The sequence below is a fragment of the Anguilla anguilla genome, chromosome 18, assembly GCF_013347855.1.
Source record: "Anguilla anguilla isolate fAngAng1 chromosome 18, fAngAng1.pri, whole genome shotgun sequence".
Lineage (NCBI taxonomy): Eukaryota > Metazoa > Chordata > Actinopteri > Anguilliformes > Anguillidae > Anguilla > Anguilla anguilla.
In genome coordinates, this window is record NC_049218.1 from 11713934 (window position 1) to 11736961 (window position 23028).

General features: G+C 50.5%; 1 protein-coding gene across 2 annotated transcripts in view; it reads left to right on the plus strand.

Moving 5' to 3' along the window:
• Nucleotides 1–23028, plus strand: part of psme4a (proteasome activator subunit 4a) — a 37899-nt gene that overhangs the window by 11716 nt on the left and 3155 nt on the right. For both annotated transcript variants that reach the window (XM_035399408.1, XM_035399410.1), the window contains 40 exons: nt 30–74; nt 2250–2399; nt 2550–2613; nt 2758–2832; nt 3469–3591; nt 4056–4148; nt 5821–6086; nt 6654–6840; nt 7449–7538; nt 7688–7752; nt 7904–8054; nt 8308–8406; nt 8536–8605; nt 8757–8824; nt 9175–9390; nt 11073–11230; nt 11489–11584; nt 11738–11793; nt 12285–12341; nt 12615–12670; nt 13035–13133; nt 13762–13824; nt 14131–14226; nt 15194–15325; nt 15684–15893; nt 16103–16239; nt 16465–16518; nt 16637–16766; nt 16881–16962; nt 17141–17294; nt 17432–17501; nt 17877–18002; nt 18096–18248; nt 18445–18549; nt 18803–18894; nt 19054–19185; nt 19319–19527; nt 19741–19826; nt 19946–20074; nt 20331–20486. In XM_035399408.1, coding sequence (XP_035255299.1) covers nt 30–74; nt 2250–2399; nt 2550–2613; nt 2758–2832; nt 3469–3591; nt 4056–4148; nt 5821–6086; nt 6654–6840; nt 7449–7538; nt 7688–7752; nt 7904–8054; nt 8308–8406; nt 8536–8605; nt 8757–8824; nt 9175–9390; nt 11073–11230; nt 11489–11584; nt 11738–11793; nt 12285–12341; nt 12615–12670; nt 13035–13133; nt 13762–13824; nt 14131–14226; nt 15194–15325; nt 15684–15893; nt 16103–16239; nt 16465–16518; nt 16637–16766; nt 16881–16962; nt 17141–17294; nt 17432–17501; nt 17877–18002; nt 18096–18248; nt 18445–18549; nt 18803–18894; nt 19054–19185; nt 19319–19527; nt 19741–19826; nt 19946–20074; nt 20331–20486 — 4600 coding nt within the window. The remainder of the gene's footprint in view (nt 1–29; nt 75–2249; nt 2400–2549; nt 2614–2757; nt 2833–3468; nt 3592–4055; nt 4149–5820; nt 6087–6653; nt 6841–7448; nt 7539–7687; nt 7753–7903; nt 8055–8307; nt 8407–8535; nt 8606–8756; nt 8825–9174; nt 9391–11072; nt 11231–11488; nt 11585–11737; nt 11794–12284; nt 12342–12614; nt 12671–13034; nt 13134–13761; nt 13825–14130; nt 14227–15193; nt 15326–15683; nt 15894–16102; nt 16240–16464; nt 16519–16636; nt 16767–16880; nt 16963–17140; nt 17295–17431; nt 17502–17876; nt 18003–18095; nt 18249–18444; nt 18550–18802; nt 18895–19053; nt 19186–19318; nt 19528–19740; nt 19827–19945; nt 20075–20330; nt 20487–23028) is intronic.

A 23028-nucleotide genomic window follows, 5' to 3' on the forward strand; every position in this document is an offset into this window, starting at 1 on the left:
TCCTCTGTCTCCTCTGTCTCGCTGTACAGCTCGGTTGAGAACGTGCTGAAGACGCTGGTGAAAAGCTGCAGGCCGTAAGTACTCTTGAAGTGCTGATGTACATGTTTCAGTATGTTTGATTCCTTAGCTCATATTTGCATGTGAAACAACGGTAAGCAGGATTCCCAAGGTCAGACTGAATAGGTGCAAGAGATTGTGTGAGCTTGACCATCTTCGTTTATGATGCATATTTCAACAGAGAATATGACTAAATGTGCACCACCGATAAATGCTGATCTTGATACTGTTTTGTTACTGAATTTGAGACCGTTTGAAAATAAAATCCACCCCAATCTCGTAATAGAGAAGCAAGTCAGGAAAACACTTCACGCTCAATCCAATAATAAAGGTCTTTATTTCTGTAATAAGAGTGCGCTGGCTGACAGAGTCAACACCGTACTGAAAAAGCCCTTTATGCCCTCTGGAGAGGCTGTGCAAGCACCTGTGTGTGTGTCAGTACCAGGGACAACCGCCTCGTTAGGTGAAAAAGTGAAGCTGGTTTCCCAGCGTCCTGCTGTATCTGCTATCTCTCGTACTCCCTCTCTGCTTTCTGCTCAAGGCCTATAGGAGTTGACAGTAGACCCTGGCCTTGTGGCACCTGACTCACATGGATACTTAGCCAGCCCTTATCTGCTGGAAAATACACGCAGTGTTGAATAGGGCAGAATACATTACTTTGTATTGCCTGTAAAATACAATGTAGTAATAATAGTGTGGCTAAAAACATGTTGACCCTTCAGAGATATCTACTATCCCGTGGGTTTTCACTCCAACCCTAACAAAGCACACCTCATTCAACAGCTCTCACTGATGTTAATTAGTTGAGTCTGGTGTGCCAAATTAGGGTTGAAATGAAAACCTACAGGAAGGTAGATCTTCAGGAGCTGGTGTGGCAGCCCGGGTCTACGGCATCTTCCTGAAATGATTCAGGATTCATTTTTTTTCAAAATAAATGACACATGATTCAGCATGGAAATTCCCCTATACAGAAGTAGGCTGGTTACTGTCCCAGGAACCATGATGCAGAGCCTGCATGTGACTGTGAGGGCAACAGCTTTCAACTCCATCTACTTACTGCATTTTCTCAGCAAGTGAAAATGAGCTGTTGCTGCATCTTGACTGCTGCGCTGTGCCAACCCGAGGGCATTGGATGGCTGTGAATAGTGCTGTAGTGACCTCCAGCCTCCTCTAGGGGCACTGCAGTGCGGCTCCTGAGTGATCGCAGTCAACTCTAAGAGCTGAAGCAGACAGACATGTTGCCTGACACATAAAGCGCAGTCTCTGCCTGTGGCCTGTAATCCTATTAAACTCCCTTCTAAATCTGGCCCGTGTGAGAGTTTCCTGTTACTGAGAGAGATATATTTGGGTGTCCGTGCTGAGCAGAATGCTTGTCAGGAAGTCTTAATGAGCAGTCATGTGGAGAGACTGTGGGGGACTGGGGGGGGGGGGTTGCCTGGTCTGTGTAGCTCAGACCTCGTGACTACATTCAAGGGAAAACCTAAAAAGCAACTGAGCATGCTCAGTGGAGGATTCCTTTAAAACACACATACACATTAATGACCAAATGAGGTGACTCCAACAAGCCCACTTCCCAGTGTAGAAAGCTCTCCATGATGACAATGAACAGTTCTATAAAAAAATCTTTTTGGTTGATCTGGGATTACAGTGGAGAGAAACTGCCTGGTATCCATTATCCATTTCCCCGGTTCCTGTCAAAGACGGTGGCCCCCAATTGGCCAGGGGATATGACAGTCAGGCCTTGGACAGTGCCTCTGCCGACTGTAGCATGAGGCTAAAGTACACTGCCCTGGAAAATCCCCTGCAGTCTGCACAGGGCTCTCATGAAACAAGATAGCTGTAAAGGGATGGGTCATTTCCTGGAGTTTATAAATATTATTTCAGCTTGTGTGTGTATATATAAAAACTCCAGGAAGTGAATTATCCCTTCATTGATAATATAAAAGAATGCTTAGTCATCCCTTTCAGTTCAACTAGAACTTTCAACTGGCACCAGTTAAACACAGCTATCTACAAATAGCTGAAGTCATGTGTTGTAGTGGTTTGTAGGGGGAAAAAAAGTATTGAGCAACTGGTTTATGAGTACACTTATGTAATGCCAGTCGAAATGGCTCTCCTTTGCCTAACCTTGGGTGATGGAACGTGTGTGTTTCCCATTAGGTAATGTGTGTTTGCTCCCTGTGCTGTCGCAGGTATTTCCCAGAATCCTGCACACAGGAGATGCTGGATGAATGGCGGCCGCTTCTCTGCCCGTTTGATGTCACCATGCAGAGAGCCATCAGCTACTTTGAGCTCTTTCTGCCCACCACCCTACCACCGGAGCTGCACCACAAGGGCTTTAAGTGAGTACAACTGTCTTAACTCTTCCCCTACACCCTAACCCTACCCCTGAGTTCTACACTACATGCTAACCTTACCCCCTGAGCTACTCCCCACACTGCCCATTGTGTGTGTACTGTAGCTTAATTAACTTTTCAATCTGTGCATTTTAGGCTGTGGTTCACCGAGCTTATAGAATTGTGGGCGTCAGTCCAAAACCTGCCTGGGTGGGAAGTGGTGAGTTTGTCTTCGTGTCTTGTGTCTCAGAATGTCAAAATCAGTTGTCAAAAACATACAGTGCATTAATGCTACTCAAGTCGCTATGTACCCTCATTACATTCTGAAGTTAAGATCTGATTCTGACCTTCTTCATTGCTTCAGAATCTTGTGAACCTATTTGCTCGCCTAGCCAATGACAACATCGGCTACATCGACTGGGACCCCTATATTCCCAAGGTGAGTTGGACGCTGTCCTTTGACCTTTTTATGCCCCTCCCCCCTGTCTGACCCCAGAGCTAGAGCCGCAATTGAAGCTTCACAATCCACCTCTTGTGTGTGTGTGTGTGTGTATTTGTATTTGTATGTTTGTGTATGTTTTTCACGTCTGCCTACATATTGGAATTCCGACTTCTGACCTTTGCGCTCTATGACCTGTCCTGGCAGTGTGACTGTCTGGCCTGGCCTTCAAAGGGCCACCTGCCAACTTTGACCCACTACCCCATTGATATGGTCACATGGCAAACCTTGCCACGTCTTTCAGTTCTTCGTGCAGATTAAAGCAGCGATGAGCTGTCTGGCCCTGAGGTTTCCCTGTATAATGATGTCACTGAGAGGGACTCAGTAATTTAGTATCTTTCCTGGTGCCAGTTAACTACACCTGGCTGTGCACCTCTCTCACTTGCCTCTCGATGGTAAAAAGTGCTGACGGGTGTTCCAAAGTAGCCTTAGCCCCCATACATTGCTTATCCTTGCTCATGTTTTTTTTTTTTAAGTATTTATTTTTCTGTTGCATGAAGAGAAGTATATACTGTGATGGTGAGATGTAACTGCTTAAACGAGGAATAAAAAATTTCAAATTGTTTTAAATTTCAGATATTTACCAGAATGCTACGGAGTTTGAATCTCCCAGTTGGAACCAGCCAAATGCTGGTCCCCAGGTACCTGACAAACACATACGACATCGGGCACATGGTCATCTGGGTGTCGTCCATGCTGGTGAGTAGCAAGCAGCAATATGACCTAGTGCTATTGTATGTGCAGGTCAATGTGACTCAGCACTGTCATACTGTATATGCAGGTCAATATGACCCAGCACCACTGTACATGTTGGTCTGTATGACCCAATATCGCCTGGTGCTGTTATATGGATGTGTAATATATTGATATTTGCTGATTTAGACCAGTTTTTTTATTTATTAGTTTAGGTTAATCCTGAAACACTGATGAGTTTCCATATAAACTAATCTGAGGCACTTTTGTATTTGGACAGTGGTTTTTCCTTAGATGCTATGCTATGTATGTTGCTACGATGCTTCACTTTCATGGCATGTTACCAAGCGCCTACCATGGTCTGGACCCTGGTTTATGAACGCTGAGCTGATTCAACCAATTGGTTCTGTTGATGAACAAGGCCATGTTTCACAATCAGGGATATGAACCTTTGTGTGTATTTGTGTCAGGGGGGACCCAGCAAACAAACGCAGAAACAGCTGACTGGACTTTTCAACAGCATCGCCTCTTTCTTCCACCCCTCCAACCATGGACGGTGGCTGGTGAGTCACTTCCTGCCTTCTGTCGCCTGTTTCCTGTGAGGTCTGTACAGGTAGACAAGGTTCAAATCACTGCAGCGGAACCAGATCAGTTCTCCTACAAAGGTGTGAGAGGGCATTGTCATATCTCAGCCTAGCGGAAACCACCAGTAATAACGGAAAGTTTCATGTCCACATTGTATATGTACATTTTCTTCCGTTTGACACAGTAACAGTACAGATATTCAGTGAAAATTCAATTTGTATTTTGAGAATTTTTTCACAATTGGCAGTAAGAAAGGAGGTGCAGTGTTTATTCAGTGCAACAGAGAAACCTTTTTTAAGAAACAAAGAGACAAGATTGTATTTTTCTTATAACTAATAAGACTGCTATTCACACTTCACTACCGACATCAGAGAACACAGGATGGCACGGGGATGAAGGGTGAAAGGTATGAGAGAGTGTGAGAGAGGCTTGGCCGCAGATGAGGGGAAGTCTTTAAGGACCATTAAAGATCGGGTGCTGTCAGACTAAAATTCGTTATCTACACAAGTAAGGTTTTTTTTGATGCATTATTTACACACTGGCTTACTTTCCAGTGTTAAAGATGCATGGTGGACCTCAGGATACCTCTGGACTTGCACTGTTGGAAGTGTTCAGGGCTTCTGCCTAACGCTTGCCAGAGCATTCCTGAAGGTGTCCGTGCTGCGGGCGTCAGGAATACCGCTGAGGCGCGTGCTGGATCTGCTGAGGCTCTATAAAAGGTCGCGCGACTGCGTGATTACGCTTGGCTCGCGCTGCTGTTTTTCCCGGACCCGAGACGTCATTACCCTTCTCCTCCGCCGGCGGGCCGAGCCCTCCCTCGGAAAGACGTCTACCGCCTTTTATAGTTTTTCTTTTTCTTTCCGGTGTCTTGTCAAATGAAGCTTTACCCAGCGGCTGGACCCAGTAACATGTTTGTAAACCGGCTTTGCAGGAGAGTACGCTGCTCTCGCTTGGCTATCGTTTAGCTGTGCGTTTGTCACGCAGGGAGACTGCATTGACGATCAGTCAGCTCATTATTCAGCCTCAAACAGTTGGAAGAAACAATGCTGCCGGGTAAAGTTCCAATGAAAAATCGATTTATGAAAGTGCTCTCTGAAATATGAGTGTGTAAGTGAAATGCGTTTGAGCCGATAAGCGACACTCTGAGAGAGGACCCTTCTGCCTGTAATTACAGAGCACCGCTGACCCCCCCGTAGCGCCGAGGCTATTGTTCTGTCCTGTGACTCAGCTGGGTCCAGCTGTAGCGGATCTTCACTGTGTGGGCGCTGTAGCGCAATGCATTCCATTCCACCGCTGCAAGGTCTCCTAACCCCGCCCCCCTCATCGAGCCGTAACGAACCCTCCTGTGTTGGAGGTCTGGGGCTCTTGGCAGCCAGATTGCGTCCTTGCCAGGTTGCGTGTCTTCGGCTAGGTCAACATGATGGCGCCACCGTGCTGGTTGCCATGCCAACTGTCCATTCGGAAGGAAGCGGCTGTTGGGTGGAGCCTGCATCTCTCTAGCTTCTCTCTAGCTGATTTTGCTGTTCGCAGTGCCCCCCCCCCAGTGTTTCCATACGCATGTCCGTGTGTCCAGATGAAGCTGATGTTGCTGTTCGCAGTGCTAACTGGCCCCTCCTCCGTGTCTCTCCATACGCATGTCCGTGTGTCCAGATGAAGCTGATGAAGCTCCTGCAGCGGCTGCCGGCCGCCGTGGTGCGCCGGCTGCACCGGGAGCGCTACCGGAAGCCCACCTGGTTCACGCCGGTCCCGGAGAGCCACAAGCTGACGGAGCAGGACATCACGGACTTCGTGGAGGGCATTAAGCAGCCGGTGCTCCTGGCCATGTTCAGCAAGACGGGCAGCCTGGACGCGGCGCAGGCCCTGCAGAACCTGGCCCTGATGCGGCCCGAGCTGGTCATCCCCCCGGTGCTGGAGAAGTGAGTCCGCCTGGCCCCGAGCCCCCCAAACACCTCCTCCTCCTCCACACTGGAGGTCCTCTGCTCTTCAGTCCACCACACGTCCTAATGGGCTGTCAGACTCATGGTTCAAAGTGAACCAATAGGCAAGGGGTACTGTGTATAGGATTATGATTATGCACTCAAAGTTCTCTTGGTAAGACGTGTATAGGAGTGAAGTGATTAATGCCTACACACTATATTTTCAAAGAGCATCTAATAAGCATTGTTCATTATTCTTCACAACTTTATCTATAAGAGAAGTATTGCTTCCCAAACTTTCCTAGTCCACAACTGGCTCATTGATTTGACTTGCCCCTCAAAAATATCCAGCATTACATGAATAAATATCAAAACAACTTGAAAGGCAGTGTAACTAGTGCACTGCATGTTGTGGGTGCTCTATTTAAGTGGTGTGGATGTCTATGGAAAGTGTGTAATGTATACGTTATTTTATTCACCCCACATAGACCCTATCTCACAGCCTGTGTTACAGAGGCCTGTGACCTCGTGTAATCCCTGCTCTCTTTCTGCCGGCGCCCCCTGCAGGACGTACCCCGCCATGGAGACCCTGACGGAGCCGCACCAGCTGACGGCCACGCTCAGCTGCATGATCGGCGTGGCGCGCAGCCTGGTCACCGGGGGGCGCCGCCTCCCCGAGGGCCCCACGCACATGCTGCCCCTCCTCATGAGGGCGCTGCCGGGCGTCGACCCCAACGACTTCAGCAAGTGCATGGTGGGTAGCTCCCGGCCTCTCCCGCCTTTTCCCCAGCAGTGTCTCTGTTTCATTTAATTGTACACTTAATCCCCCCAAGTGTTAATGCAAGTTTCAGTGCAAGTGTCACATCTGTGGTACAAGTGTTCTCTAATGGGGCTATCACTTCTTCCAAAAATTGAGTTCAAACGAATTCATTCACAATTGTTCAAATTTTCTACTGTCACAATCTCTATGAAATGTTTTTAAATGTTTAATTATTATGACCCGTGACCCATGCATTAACTTTATTTAGGCTACCTAACAGTACGCCCTCAGGACAAAACAATAACACGCTTGGTGCTTATCGGTCTCTCACTAACATGAGCGCAACACAGATGACCGCAGAATGTTACTGGGCTCCTTATTTTGCCTGGACAATGGGATTACTAGTTAATTATGTATTCAGAATTTGTACTCCTGAGTACTCCTGAGATTCGAACAAGTTTGCTTATCGAATAAAAAATTGACAGCCCATACCTGATCTGGTGAGTGCTAATATACCCGATGTACTTTGTTACATCTGGTATATTATTGTTGCCTTCGTTGCTGCCTTACGGTTTTGCTGCTTTTGCTTGTCCTCACTGCAGATCACATTCCAGTTCATCGCTACATTTTCTACTCTGGTGCCTTTGGTCGACTGTTCGTCCGCCGTTCACGAAAGAGACGACCTGACGGAAGTGAGCGACCCGCCAGGCTCCGCCCATAACCTGTCAATCAATGTCTCTCTCTTAATCTTCTGTCCATATGGGTTACACATTTCATCAATTGTCACTCTTCATTCTTCTCCCTCTCTCTGGCTCTCTCTTCCTCTCTGTCCTTCTCAAAGGTGGAGCGGGAACTGTGTTCTGCCTCTGCTGAGTTTGAAGATTTTGTTCTGCAGTTCATGGACAGGTACGGAGATCTCTGCAGGAAACAGTTTGTGTGTGTGTGTGCGCGAGTGTGTGTGCCTGTGTGTGCGCGCATGCGAGTATGTGCCTGTGTGTGTGCGCACTTGTGTATGGATGTGCGTGGAAGGTGAATAACCCCTCGCGTTTCTGTGCAGGTGCTTTGCGCTCATTGACAGCAGCACGCTGGAGCAGACTCGTGAGGAGATGGAGACTGAGAAGATGACTCACTTGGAGAGCCTGGTGGAGCTGGGGCTGTCCTCCACCTTCAGCACCATCCTCACGCAGTGCTCCATGGATATCTTCAAGGTCTCACACTCACACCAACACACAGACCATATTCAGACATTACTACGTGGACACTACTCAAGATTCACACACATACACACCTAGACTCCCACAATGCTCCTCTGCTTCAGCTGTACAGCTGCTTCAAACATACTCTAGACTCAGCCAGTCTATAAGCGTCTCTTCATTCAGTACTGAACACATTCTTGGCTGTGTTGTGCCACAGGTCCTGCAGTCTAACGGCTGGCCTTGTGTGTTTCTGCTCTCCTCTCAGGTGGCTCTGGAGAAGGTTTTTAACTTCGCCACCACCAACATTTTTGAGACTCGTGTGGCTGGCAGGATGGTGGCGGACATGTGCCGGGCCGCTGCCAAGGTGCGTGTGCCTTTCTAGCGCTCTGTAGACCCGCCCACCCGCAGAGGTCAGGGAGAGGTCAGCGGTGTGTCTCACCCTGTGTTTCTCTTGCTTTATCACTTAGCAGAGTCTCTCTCTTTCTCTCCCCAGTGTCACCCAGCAGAATCTCTGAAGCTTTTTGTGCCACACTGCTGCAATGCCATAACCCAGATCGCAGTCCGTAAGTGTTCTTACAGCCCCTCAGAGGCCTGTGCGTGCGTGAGTGTGCTTGTGTGTGTGTGTGCGCGCGCATGCGTGCGTAGGTAGGCGTGTGTGATTCCACTGGAGATAATGTTCTGATGTTCTGAGTTTCTGTCTGTTTGTTCCCACAGATGAGGAGGTGTTGAATGAAGAGGAGTTAGACAAGGAGCTGCTGTGGAACCTTCAGCTGCTGTCCGAGGTGAGGTCAAAGGTCATGAGGAAGCAGAAGCAGGTAGCAGTCATGCCATGAGAGTCTGCCTGTCACCACTGGAGACTGAAATGCTGAAGCACTTTCTGGGAAAATATGTGGCACCAGGGTCAAAACCAATTTCCTTCGGACACCTGGGTCAAAACAAAATTAGTTCTTTATGTAGACAAACTGCAGACTGTCAACAAAATGGTCATCTGATTCAAATATCGAAAACAGAAGACTGGTCTTGTGTGTGTCTTGTGCAACTGAAGTGTGTGTGTGTGGTGATCATCTACTGTACCTTCCACTCTGAACCCTTGCAGTGAGAATGACCTGTCTGGCTTGTTCCTCTGCGTCAGGTGACCCGTGTGGACGGGGACAAGCTCCTGCCGTACCGCTCGCAGCTGGTCCACATCCTGCAGCTCACCCTGCACCTGAAGTGTAAGCAGGGCTACAGCCTGGCCTGCAACCTGCTGCATCACATCCTGCGCTCCACCGCCCTCCTCTACCCCACCGAGTACTGCAGCGTCCCGGGAGGCTTCCAGCGCCCCCTGCAGGACTACCTGCCCATTAAGGTACTGAAACGCCAGATCCAGACTGCTGCTGCGTGCTGATTGGGTGTTTTTACAGGAAGCGCTCTGTGCTTTGCAGTTAATGGTCTGTCCCAGTTGTGTGGTCTAATTGTACTGACTGTGTTTGAGCAAATGTTTCAAAACAGGTTGTTGCATCAAAACTTAAGCGGAGGACTTTCCTTTAGAGAACTTGTTGATCGAGCTGACATTTACATTTCAGGCATTTAGCAGATGCGCTTATCCAGAGTGTCTTACATTGCTTACATTCTTTACATACAAAACAATTTTTGCAAATGGATGTGTACTGATTATGTTGTTGAAGAGTACAACAACGGTGCCCAAATTGGGGATATCCATAAATAATAAGCTGGTCTGCCATGGCAGAGAGTAGAATGCATCGGGTGCATCAAATGTCACGGCAAAACAGGAAGTGTGTCAGGATGCAATTGCAAGAACTGCCTGGCCCAGCTGAGTTCTGAGTTACACTATAATGCATCTCCCCGCCTCTCCCTTCCAGTGTAATCTCCTCCTTTTTCCTGCCCCGCCCACCACTGGATACGGGCTCACACCCCCAGGATGGCATCATTTGCAAATGGCCGCTTGCCCACTGACATTTGCACTTGTGTGCTGCTGTCTTTAGCGCTCTCCTGCGTCGGGATCGTGTTTGCGCTCACGTAGCGCTCTGCCTTGGCGTAAACACCGCGGTCTGCCAGGGCAAACGTGACCGCTGACTTTTCGCAGAGCCCATGTGAGAAGCGTTCGCACCTGCCAGACTGACGCAGTATTACTTCAGCGCGGTCGTATTTAGTGCGGTGAGCGCACTGACGTTAGGAGTTTGCTGTGACTGGTTCGGTTGTGCGAAGCTGCCCTGCGCGTCTCCTGACCCTGGCAGCGCACGCAGTGTTCTTTCCCGCTCCTCAGTCATCGACACGGCGCGTAACGGTCACGCGCCGTGCCAGGGGGAGGAAGTGCGCGTCCTTTACTGGAATTTGGCGCGGCTGAGTGCCATCTGCGGAACCAAAACCTTCAGGTGTCAAGGGCAGGCAGGCACTCCAACCGCAAGGCCCTGCTGCAGAACTTATTGCCTGTGCCTACAGGCCCTCAGTTGTTGAGGTTTCTCTCGCCTTGTTTTACCTTGAGGCAAAACCACAAAGTGTTTCTGGCACGCTGTCACTTTTAAAGCATTCATGTGAAATGTTGCATTTATACTAGCCATGATCAGTGTTTCATTACATTACATTACATTACAGGCATTTAGCAGACGCTCTTATCCAGAGCGACTTACACAACTTTTACATAGCATTTTACATTGTATCCATTTATACAGCTGGATATATACTGAAGCAATGCAGGTTAAGTACCTTGCTCAAGGGTACAACGGCAGTGTCCTTACCCGGGAATCGAACCTGCGACCTTTCGGTTACAAGCCCAGTTCCTTACCCACTGTGCTACACTCCGTCCTGTTTCAGTTTTCACTTCTTCTTTTTGCTTCCTCCAGGGTCTGCCGGTCAAAGTTATTCTCACATGCCTTTGTTTCATACCTTCATTAGTTTCACCACAGGCCCAATCGTTGTGATCTGGTTCTGTTCTGTTCTCTTACTTCTCTCTCTCTTTGGGTTTCCATGCTCAGTGTGTTCTGACCCGGCCTGATGTCACTGCTCTCTGTCTTCTGATTGGTTATGCAGGACTGGGGTCGTCCTGGAGACCTGTGGAACCTTGAGATCCAGTGGCACGTGCCCAGTGCGGATGAGTCGGCCTTCGTGTTCTACGTGCTGGACCTGCTGCTTCAGCCCGAGCTCCTGCGTCTGCAGAGATATGCTCAGGGAGAGCAGGGCATGAGCAGGTCAGGGGTCAAGGGTCAGGGGACAGGGGAGGGGTTATTGTGAGAGACTAGAAGAGTGGCTGTGGTGAGAGGATTTGGCTGGTACCTGTAGCTGAGATCTGGTGGAGCGGTGAATGATTCCTGGCTACTGGGAGAGTGTGGGACCGCTGGATTGGCTGCTCTGTATGGGGGGTGTTGTGTGCTGTATGATGAGCACTATGAGCTAATAGGCTGCTCTGTGTGAGTACTCTATATGCTAACTCTCACTTTCCCCTGTAGGGATGATGTCCTGCAGAGTCTGGCCATTGTGCAGCACTGCCTTCTGGGAGCTGGGAGCATGTTCCCACCCCTGCAAGGAGAGCCTGTTCCAGACCTGTGAGTATCTCTCTCTCACACACACACGTCTGCTCTTTCACCGGTATTGATGACTGTTTGCGAGTGGCGATGGAGAGGGCACACATGCGTACGCATGTCTGTCAGAGACTGCGTGTTCGTGTTGTGGTGACCCTGCTGTTGTGCCTTCTCCAGGGTGAGCAGCATGGTGAACCTGAGCGAGACCACGCTGTACACTGGAGTGGATTACGGTGAGTGGACCCTGCGCGGTCACATGGCTCGCGCTTCCCCGTCCAGCGGCGGGACATTCCGTCCCCGGGCCTGCGTCGTCGTGCCGACAGCATGTCCGCAGGCTCTGCCGCGCTCCTGTCGGTCCCGCCAAGCAAACGAACGCTCAGACTGATGAGTCACTCAGGGTCTTGGAGGACGTTTGTGAGCGTCATTAAGAGGTGCTAATGTGACTGAAACCTCGCCTTGTTTTCCTTAACGTTTTTGTACGGTACGGATGGTTTTATTACTGAGAAACGTAATTGAGGGCATAAATAACGGTGGAAGAGTGACTTGAAGACGGTTGTGGAGGTTGGGAGGTGGAGGGAGGCCTTTTCAGTGTTTGGAGGGAAATTAAAAGGCAAAGTGAAAGGAAAAAGCAGCAGATTTTGGAGAGTAATGACTCAAACTGTGACTGTGACTGTGTTGTGTGAGTGTAACGCACCCTCAGACCCCTCTCTGCTGCCCCCTGCAGACTACTCCAGGGAGAACTACAGGGAGGCCATCTGCAGAGTGATGAGACAGCTACTGCGTGAGTCTGCTCCCAGCCCTAACCACCCCACCCCCCAAAACCAGCTGTAAAAATCTAAACCTCAGGCTACCAACTACCCCACCCCTGAACGCGCTCCCCAAACTTTTCCCTCCTCTTTTCTGTACAACTGTACTACTGGTACCCCACCCAAATACCCCAACACAACCCAGTGAGAACCTTGTACATGCTTAGCACACCCCAACAAGTCATATCCCATTCAGCCCAGTTGTCCAGCTCTCAAAACTGACCACCCCCTTTACTCTGTGTCCTTAGACTATATTCTGGAACATTCTGAAGATGACACAAAGTCCCTCTTCTCTATCATCAAGGTAGGTCCACAGCCTGGAAACTTGTCATGTCACTGAACACTCACACCCAAACATGCACATACACGCGCATACACACCAACACTTCCTGCTCACACCGAATATCCCATTTTACACATAGAATTTAGCAAGGTCCATGGTAACTACTAGGTTTGTAATACAGTTTATTGTGACTGCAGTTGTAGACATCCATTTGATTAAAAGTATTAGCCTAAATGTAGTGTTGCCCACTTCCATAAAAGTACAGATTTAATGTGCAATGAAAGACAGTGGGAAAGTTAAAGATAATTAGAATCACAGTGGCAGATGTTAGTAATGTGGATCATAACTGTATTTGTGACTCTTTTGGGGTCCCTCTCTCCCACAGATCATCAGTGACTTGCTGCAGTTTAAGGGCTCTCACAAATATGAGTTTGACTCCCGCTGGAAGAGCTTCAACTTGGTGAAGAAGTCCATGGAGAACAGGGTGAGCACTCTGGGATGGTTAGAGGTTACAGCCGCAGGCTGAGTGTTTGGGGGGGGGGGGGGGGGTGGTTAGAGGTCACAGTTGCTGGCTGAGGGTTTAGGGGGGTTAGGGGTTATGGTATTGCTGGCTGAGGGTTTTGGGTGGTTAGAGGTCACAGTTGCTGGCTGAGGGTTTAGGGGGGTTAGGGGTTATGGTATTGCTGGCTGAGGGTTTAGGGGGGTTAGGGGTTATGGTATTGCTGGCTGAGGGTTTAGGGGGGTTAGGGGTTGTGGTATTGCTGGCTGAGGGTTTGGGGTGGTCTCCCTGGCTGAGGGTTCGCGGGGCCTTGCTGGCTGAGGGTTTAGGGGGGTTAGGGGTTATGGTATTGCTGGCTGAGGGTTTTGGGTGGTTAGAGGTCACAGTTGCTGGCTGAGGGTTTAGGGGGGTTAGGGGTTATGGTATTGCTGGCTGAGGGTTTAGGGGGGTTAGGGGTTATGGTATTGCTGGCTGAGGGTTTGGGGTGGTCTCCCTGGCTGAGGGTTCACGGGGCCTTGCTGGCTGAAGGTTTGGGCGGGGTCTCGCTGGCTGAGTGTTAAAAACATGGATATTGACACAGTCACTGATCTTTGCCTGTCTGGCCTTCCCACAGCTCCATGGGAAGAAACAGCACATCAGAGCCCTGCTGATCGACAGAGTCATGCTGCAGCACGAGGTAGGAGCAGCTCTGTGTCTGCCTGTCCTGTCTGTGTCCGTCTGTCCCGGTCTACCTGTCTCTGTCCTCCTGTCCTATTTGAGGACTTGGAAGTTCTCGTGAAAGCAAACTTTTTTGACAGAGGTACTTTAAAGATCAATAATTCTTAGTTGAAAGGTTTTGGCATCAGAATCCTCATTCTACACAAAGGTCTTGGGCTTTGGGTTAGGTTTGAGCCAGAATATTGAGGGCATTTAAAAATGATATAGCCCACACTGCACAGTTTTTATGGGCCCTTCAATTTGTGGTTGTTTGTGTTTTCACCAGCTGCGGAAACTCACAGTGGAGGGGTGTGAGTACAGGAAAGTTCACCAGGACCTTCTGAGTGACCTGCTGCGTCTGTCCACCAGCACCTACAGCCAGGTCAGCCCCGCCCCCTCTCCCACATGCCCCGTCCCTCTCACCCAGAGGCCTGGTTCACCCTGCCCACACGTAATCTAGAATAGAACCAGCACCTACAGCCAGGTCAGCCCCGCCCCCTCTCCCACATGCCCCGTCCCTCTCACCCAGAGGCCTGGTTCACCCCGCCCACACGTGTTCTAGAATAGGACTTCCCTTTGGATGATTTTCAGAGAGGCAGGCTATGTATTTACTCCAGTAAACAGGCCAAAGGGAAGTGCTTTACTGCACCTCCATTGCTGTTTTCATTCATGAATGCTGTCAGGGTTTCTGTGTATCTCCTTGAGCTACTTGATATGAAAACTCCACTGCAAATTAAGGTAACTTATTCACGCTGTTACTATCACACATCTGGAGTGTGACCTTGTGAGACTGTATGATCCTGTGCGCTTGCGTGTGACTGTGCAGCTGTGTGGTTCTGTGTGACTGTGAGACTCTGGGAGACTGTGTGTCTGCGACTGTTTGTGACGATGCGACTGATCAGTTATTCTAGCGCTCCTTTAAAGATGAATACCTTGATCAGGGAAAGGACTCGTCCAAGCTGCCGTGGTTTTAGCTAAACGTAAGATGCAAATGAAATATTTTTTTTTTGAAAAACAAAGCAGCTCTGGATTCAGGTGTGTTTCCTGTGTGTCTGCACAGTTTCGATCTCAAATTCAGGATATCCTGTATAAATCAAACAAGTGCTCTTGTTTTTACCAAAGCTCATATAGGCTAACCGTATCATTGTATAATCAGAAACTGAAAGACAGCAATCATGGCTGAAGTGAAGCAGTGGTCTCAAAATTTTATCTGAATGACCCCTTAAATCCAGCCGAAGATTCCCACCTCAACAGAAAACTGTACAGCCCCTCTGATCCCTGAGCCCCGGTCGGGTGGCTGACTGAGGGGGTGTGTGTGACCGTTGCGCACTGTCCTCTGTGTGTCTCAGGTTCGGAGCAAAGCCCAGAGCGTGCTCTTCACTGCCCTGGGAACCTACAACTTCTGCTGCAGAGACATCATCCCTCACGTGCTGGGGGTGCTGGAGCCCACCCGCACTGACATCACACAGCAGCAGTTCAAAGTATGGAGCAGCTAACTCTCGCTCGCTTGCTGTCTCTCTCACTTTCTTTCTCTTCCTCTCGCTCGCTCTCGCTCTTTTTCTCTCTTGCTCTCATTCTCTGTCTCTTTCCATCCCTTTCTCTCTGTCTCTCTCCATCTCTTTCTCTCTATCTCTTTCTCTCTCTGTCTCTCTCTCCATCCCTTTAAGTGTTGACTTTTATATCAGGAAAGCCTCTGTTGTCCTCCCTCCTCCTCCTCTCTCTTCTATAACAGCCACATTCTTGCTCAGAATGCCCCTCTCTCAGAATGACTTGGCCTTCTCTCACTCCCTCTAAGCACCCCACAGCCCTGTATTTACCTGCCCCGCCCCCTTCCCCCAGGGTGCCTTGTACTGTCTCCTGGGAAACCACAGCGGCGTGTGCCTGGCGAACCTGCACGACTGGGACTGCATCGTGCAGACGTGGCCCGCCATCGTGCGCTCGGGCCTCAGCTCCGCCATGTCGCTGGAGAAGCCCTCCATCGTGCGCCTCTTCGACGACCTCGCCGACAAGGTCCACCGCCAGTACGAGACCATCGGCCTGGACTTCACCGTAAGAGCCCCGCCCCTTTCATTTACCGGGGTCCGGGTTGGGGGTTATGCAGCAGTTCCCCTCAGGCACGATCCCAGTCCGCTGCGGTCCATTGCTAATGCTTGGTTTCGAGCAGAGATGAAGTGACTACCATTTTAATGTAGGGGGTTCAAGGATTGAACCCATCACCTTGAGCTGAGGGCTGAGGCTCTGTCATGTGACCCCTGCAGATCCCGGAGAGCAGTCTCGTCATCGCAGCCCTGCTGACCAAGTCTGGAGGCCCCTCCCACAATCTGCCTTTTCCCTCAGACAAGGAGCTGGAGGAAGGTGCCCAGAGGCTGCAGGAGAGGAACCAGGAGTCCATACAGTGAGTACACTCAGGAAGAGCAATGCTGTACCTCCATTCAAAACTACACACAGTGCTTTTACATTTGCGTTCATTACAGTACTGTCATGCTTAATGTGGGCTGGCTGAGCCGGACCCAATATAACCTCATTGTCTCGCTGTACTGCCCCCAGACTAACAGGATTACTCAAAGTCAGTTTCCCAGCATGAATCGCTGCCTTCACGTCCCTGTGTTTCTCTTTTCAGGAAGTACGAGAAGCTGGTCACTGAACTGCTGGGTCGCCTCCACGACAGAAACTTGTAAGTTATACTGTGCGTATTTGCGTGAGGGTGTATGTGTGCATGTGCTTGTGCACATGCTACCTTGTGTTTATACTGTATATATGTGTATGGGAATGTGATCTGTGCTCTGCTGCAGGCCCTGGAAGTTTGAGCACATCGCTATCGGCTTCCTTTCCTTGCTGCTTCGAGACGACCACCCCCTGCCCTCTGCTGCAGTACACTTCTTCGTAAAGAGCCTCAACCATGATTCGCTCATCGTCCGCAAAGTGAGTGACAGGCACGCTCGCACGCACACAGACATACATGCGCTCAAAAAACTATACACACAGTCTCATAGTTCCATCTTGCATAATCTGACTCTTTCTTGGTTTCTCCACCAGGTGGCAATCTCTTCTGTAGCTGGCATATTGAAACAACTGAAGAGGCCTCACAAGAAAATACCCATCAGTCCCTCTGAAATAAGTGAGTACAGACATAATTTTGCTGAAATAAACCAATTTGAAATACTGTTAATGCTGTACGAGGAAGGCTACCCATGCAGTATTGCAAATAACACCGGTATACAGCAGTGGCGGTTATACCGTATTCAGCAGTGACTTTGACTCCTGATTTCCTCTCCTGCTCCCCTCCTCTGTCCCAGCTGGGGTGAGCGAGCCGGACGGCCTGGTGGCCGGAGACAGGCCGGATAACCGCTGGCTGCAGTACGACAGCGGCTCCCTGCCCCACTCACAGCAGGCCTGGGAGTCCTGCCGCTTCGTGGACAAGACTCACTGGGGCTACTACAGCTGGCCACGGTACCTCTCACCTCTGACCTCTCACCTCTCACCCTGACCCCTCACCCCTGACCCCGACCGTGCCTGTGTGTCTGAGCAGCGCTCCGCTCTCTCCCTGTGCCCCGCTCCTGATTACCTCCCACTTCCTGTCTCCACAGGAAGCTGATGCTCTACGCGCCCCCTGAGGAGCAGCCCAAGCTGGGCATGAGCAGAGAAGAGATGACGGAGGTACGTGCACACGTACGCGTACGCGCTGGCGTGCTTTTAGACACGCGTGCGCACACGTGTACGACACGCGCAGTCACACATTCTCTCACGCACACGTTAAACATGCACGTGTGTGCAGGACCTCACAAGAAAAGGAATGATGGAGGTATGCACAGAACATGAAAAGAGTATACCCGCATGCACATGCTTACAGAGAGGAGGCCAAATTGAGAAATAGATAAATATCTAAATGTGTTTCATATTGAATATCGTGTGATTAAATGATCATGCTGTAATAGGCAGTGTGACAGCGTAACATTAGTGGTAATTGAGCTGTGTCACTACACACACCCGTTCACACGCAGCAGCGCTCACACGTCTGTCTCCGTACCTCAGAGAGAGCAGATCGTCTACGACCATTTCTCCGACCCCGTGTTCGTCAAGCAGCTCGTGGAGTTCCTGTCCCTGGAGGACCGCAAGGGCAAGGACAAGTTCAGCCCCCGCCGCTTCTGTCTCTTCAAGGTGAGCGAGGGATGAGGGAGAGATGGAGGGAGAGGAGGAGAGAGCAGCAGTGGCAGCGTCTCCTCACTGTTTCGTGTGTCCCCTGCCCTCCAGGGACTGTTCCGGAACTTTGACGACGCCTTCCTGCCGGTGCTGCGGCCGCACATGGAGCGGCTGGTGGGGGACTCCCACGAGAGCACGCAGCGCTGCATCGCCGAGATCATCGCTGGCCTCATCCGCGGCTCCAAGCACTGGAGCTACGGCAAGGTGAGAGAACGCACCACATGTACGCACATACACACACACACACACACTCACACGTATACACACACTCACACACGCACACACACACACACACACTCACACATATACACACACTCACACATGTACTCACACTCACACATATACTCAAACACACACACACACACATTAACTCCTGACCTTCCTGTGTAACCCCACACAGGTGGAGAATCTCTGGAAGCTGCTCTGTCCTCTGATCCGCACGGCGCTGTCCAACATCACCGTGGAAACCTACGCCGACTGGGGCACCTGCATCGCCACAGCATGCGTATGTGCCTGTCCTCAGCCTCTGTCCGTCTGTCCCTCTGTCTCTGCGTCTGTGTCTCTGTCCATCTGTCCCTGTAATGTGTCTCTCTGTCCATCTGCCCCTCTGTCTGTCTCTGTTCCCTTCTGAAGCAGCAGCCCCCCCCTGTGTGTGTGTTAGTGAGTGTGTGTGTGTGTGTGTGTGTGTGTGTGTGTGTGTCACCGGTGCTGTCTGTGTCAGTCTGACCCTGCTCCTCTCCCTTGCTCTGGTCTCCCAGGAGAGCAGAGACCCTCGGAAGCTGCACTGGCTCTTTGAGATGCTGATGGAGTCCCCGGTCAATGGAGAGGGCGGCTCGTTTGTGGACGCCTGGTGAGCACATTCACACGGTTACCCCTAAACCTGCAGTCCTGTCCTCTTAGAGTATCTGAGACTATCCTTTCTGCATGAAGAGAGGCCTTAGTGTGTGAGCTCAGTGTGCTGTGAGGGTTAGCAGGCGGAGATTCAGACGTGTCTCTCTCTCTCTCCTAGTCGTCTGTACGTTCTGCAGGGAGGGCTGGCCCAGCAGGAGTGGAGGGTTCCGGAGCTCCTCCACAGGCTGCTGCAGTACCTGGAGCCCAAGCTCACGCAGGTGTACAAGAACGTGCGCGAGCGCATCGGCAGGTGAGGCTAACGCGCCGCTGTGCCGCTGGAGCCCCCGCCGAAACGCCCCCTATTCAACGTCACGGGCCAGGCTGACTGTCTCCTGCCTTCCCTCTGTCTCCACCCCCCTGCCCCGCCCTGCCTCGCCCCTCAGCGTGCTGACCTACATCTTCATGATCGACGTCAGCCTGCCCTACACGCGGCCAACCACGTCTCCGCGCATCTCCGACTTCACCAAGCGGGTCGTGACCCAGCTCAAGCCCCTGACGGAGGGGGACGAGGAGATCCAGAACCACGTGGTGGAGGACAACGGCGTGGGCGAGCAGGACGAGAGGACGCAGGCCATCAAACTGCTCAAGACCGGTGAGGGAGGGGGGAATATGGGTGTTTTCAGTCTGAGTAACCCGTTTGTTTTTTGCAGTTCTGAAGTGGCTGACGGCCAGTGTGTAATGTTTGTGTAACTCCTGTGTGTAACTCCTGTGTTTCAGTGCTGAAGTGGCTGATGGCCAGTGTGTAATGTGTTTGTAACGTGTGTGTGTGTGTGTTTAATGTTTGTGTGTAACTCCTGTGTTTCAGTGCTGAAGTGGCTGATGGCCAGTGCGGGGCGCTCTTTCTCCACCGCAGTCCCGGAGCAGCTGCAGCTTCTGCCCCTGCTCTTCAAGGTCAGTCTCTGTGCCACGCCCGTCTGTCCGTCACACCCAGGCCACAGTGACAGGGGGAGCGGTCCATCTCCCGTCTCCCCTGGCCTCTGACTCCCTCCTTAACCCCTCCCCGACTGCAGATCGCCCCGGTGGAGAACGACGACAGCTACGACGAGCTGAAGAGAGACGCTAAGACCTGCCTGTCGCTCATGTCCCAGGGCCTGCTGTACCCTGAGCAGATCCCCCAGGTCCTCAGCACCCTGCAGGAGGTGAGTCTGAGGGGGCTGGGGACAGGAACACGCAGGCAAGGCCCAGGCGCACACGTGCAAGCAAGCCAACGTGCATGGTGTTGAGGGAAAAGAGCTGACCAATCACAGCCTGACTGAAATGGGGAGGGGGTGGCGGGGGACAGAAGTGAAGCAGTTTTTGATTGGTGGATTTAAAGGCTCGGCCAATCAGGAGAGTGTGAGCTTTGGCTAGTGTGTAGATGGGTTGAGTGACTGAGCCCGGCTGTGCCCCCTGCAGATCGCGGGCAGCAGCTCCTGGCACGCGCGCTACACGGTGCTCACCTACCTGCAGATCATGGTCTTCTACAACCTCTTCACCTTCCTGAGCAGCGAGCAGGCCGTCGGCCAGGTCCGAGCGCTCGTCATCAGACTGCTGGAGGACGAGCAGCTGGAGGTACACACATGCGGTACACATAACCACACACACACACACACATACACATACCCACACACACACACTCACACACACACACACATACACATACACACACGTGCACACTCAGAGTACACATAACCACACACACACACACATGCGCACAGTACAGACACACACACACACGCACACAGTACACACAACCACACATACACACACACACATACACATACACACACGCGCACAGTACACACACACACACACTCGCACACAGTACACACAACCACACATGCACACGCACACACATACACACACGCGCACAGTACACACACACACACTCGCACACAGTACACACAACCACACATACACACACACACACATACACATACACACACGCGCACAGTACACACACACACACACTCACACACACATACACATACACACACGCGCACAGTACACACACACACACTCGCACACAGTACACACAACCACACATACACACACACACACATACACACACGCGCACAGTACACACACACACACTCGCACACAGTACACACAACCACACATACACACACACACACATACACATACACACACGCGCACAGTACACACACACACACACTCGCACACAGTACACACAACCACACATACACACACACACATACACATACACACACGCGCACAGTACACACACACACACACTCGCACACAGTACACACAACCACACATGCACATGCACACACGCAGTACACACAACTACGCACATCGCAGACACAGTACACAAAACCACAGTACACATGCATACACACTTGCACACAGTACACATGCACATGCACACACATACACACAGTGTGCATGCACACATGTACACACTCGCAGACAGTACACAGTGTACATATTTCTTACAGGTTGTGCGTGCGAGCGTGTGTGTGTGTGTGGGACGCAGACATTTATATGGTAAAAGCTAAAGGTGTGTGAGAGACGTGGAAGTGTGTGTGTAATATGAACTGCAGGCGTGTGTGCTGAAGAGGAGAGAGTGTCTATCCTTAAAGCAAAAATGTGTCGCAGAGCTGATGGAGAATGGTCTGAAAGAGGGATCCATGTCTGTAAATGCATGTGTGAGAACTATGCGGTTATGTGTATACCTGTAACAGGAGAAATTGGGAGGAAACTAGTTGTCTGCATGCATGTCTATGGTTGTGTGTTTGTGTGCATGAACACAGCCTCTGTGTTCTATGGTTCTCTTCTTGGTGATTCAGCACCACCACCCCCCTCTCTTCCTCGCTATCCTCTTGCTGATGGCTCTGTTTCCATGGAAACCCCAGGCTGCAAGAGTATTCTGTTGCCTTGGTAACGGGGAGACCAATGTTGAAGTTGGCGGGGGGAGTGGGGAAGAGGACAGGTGGGGGATTGAGGCAGTCTTTAGGCTATTTACTTACTGTAGGACAGAGATGCTGCAGATTTCCTCAGCTGCTACAGTGCACCCCCACGGGCACAGCTCAACTGCAGCCGGTCAGTCAATACATCAGCCAGTGACATTTAATCTGTACACCCCCAACTGCTACCACCTCACTGTCCTACCACTTTTACGGAGGTCATTTTGTGCGTGTTTGTTTGTGTGTGTGTTAATATGTTTATGCTTGTGTGTGTGTGTTTGTTTCTACTCTTATGTTTGTGTGTGTGTGTGTGTGTGTGTCTGATAGGGAAGAAGAGGAAGGAAACTGACTTTTTTTTGGAGGTGACTGCTGTCAATACTCCATTTTGGTTTTGGGCTTTCATATTTTTTGCAGTTATCATTAGAGCGTCTGACTGTGAATCAACCTCTGTCTACATTAGAGAGCATCTGACCATGTGAATCCACCTCTCTACATTAGAGAACGTATGACCGTGTATGAATCCACCTATTAGGGACTGTCTGACCACGTATGAATCCAACTCTGTATTAGAGAGCGTCTGACCGTGTGAATCAACCTCTGTCTACATTAGAGAGCACCATTACCATTACCATTTACCATCTGACCGTGTGAATCAACCTCTGTCTACATTAGAGAGCATCTGACCGTGTGAATCAACCTCTGTCTACATTAGAGAGCGTCTGACCGTGTGAATCAACCTCTGTCTACATTAGAGAGAGTTTGACCGTGTGAATCAACCTCTGTCTACATTAGAGAGCGTCTGACCGTGTGAATCCAACTCTGTCTACATTAGAGAGCGTCTGACCGTGTGAATCCACCTCTCTACATTAGAGAACGTATGACCGCATATGAATCCACCTATTAGGGACTGTCTGACCACGTATGAATCCACCTCTGTATTAGAGAGCGTCTGACTGTGAATCAACCTCTGTCTACATTAGAGAGCGTCTGACCGTGTGAATCAACCTCTGTCTACATTAGAGAGCATCTGACCGTGTGAATCAACCTCTGTCTACATTAGAGAGCGTCTGACCGTGTGAATCCACCTCTCTACATTAGAGAACGTATGACCGCATATGAATCCACCTATTAGGGACTGTCTGACCACGTATGAATCCACCTCTGTATTAGAGAGCGTCTGATCG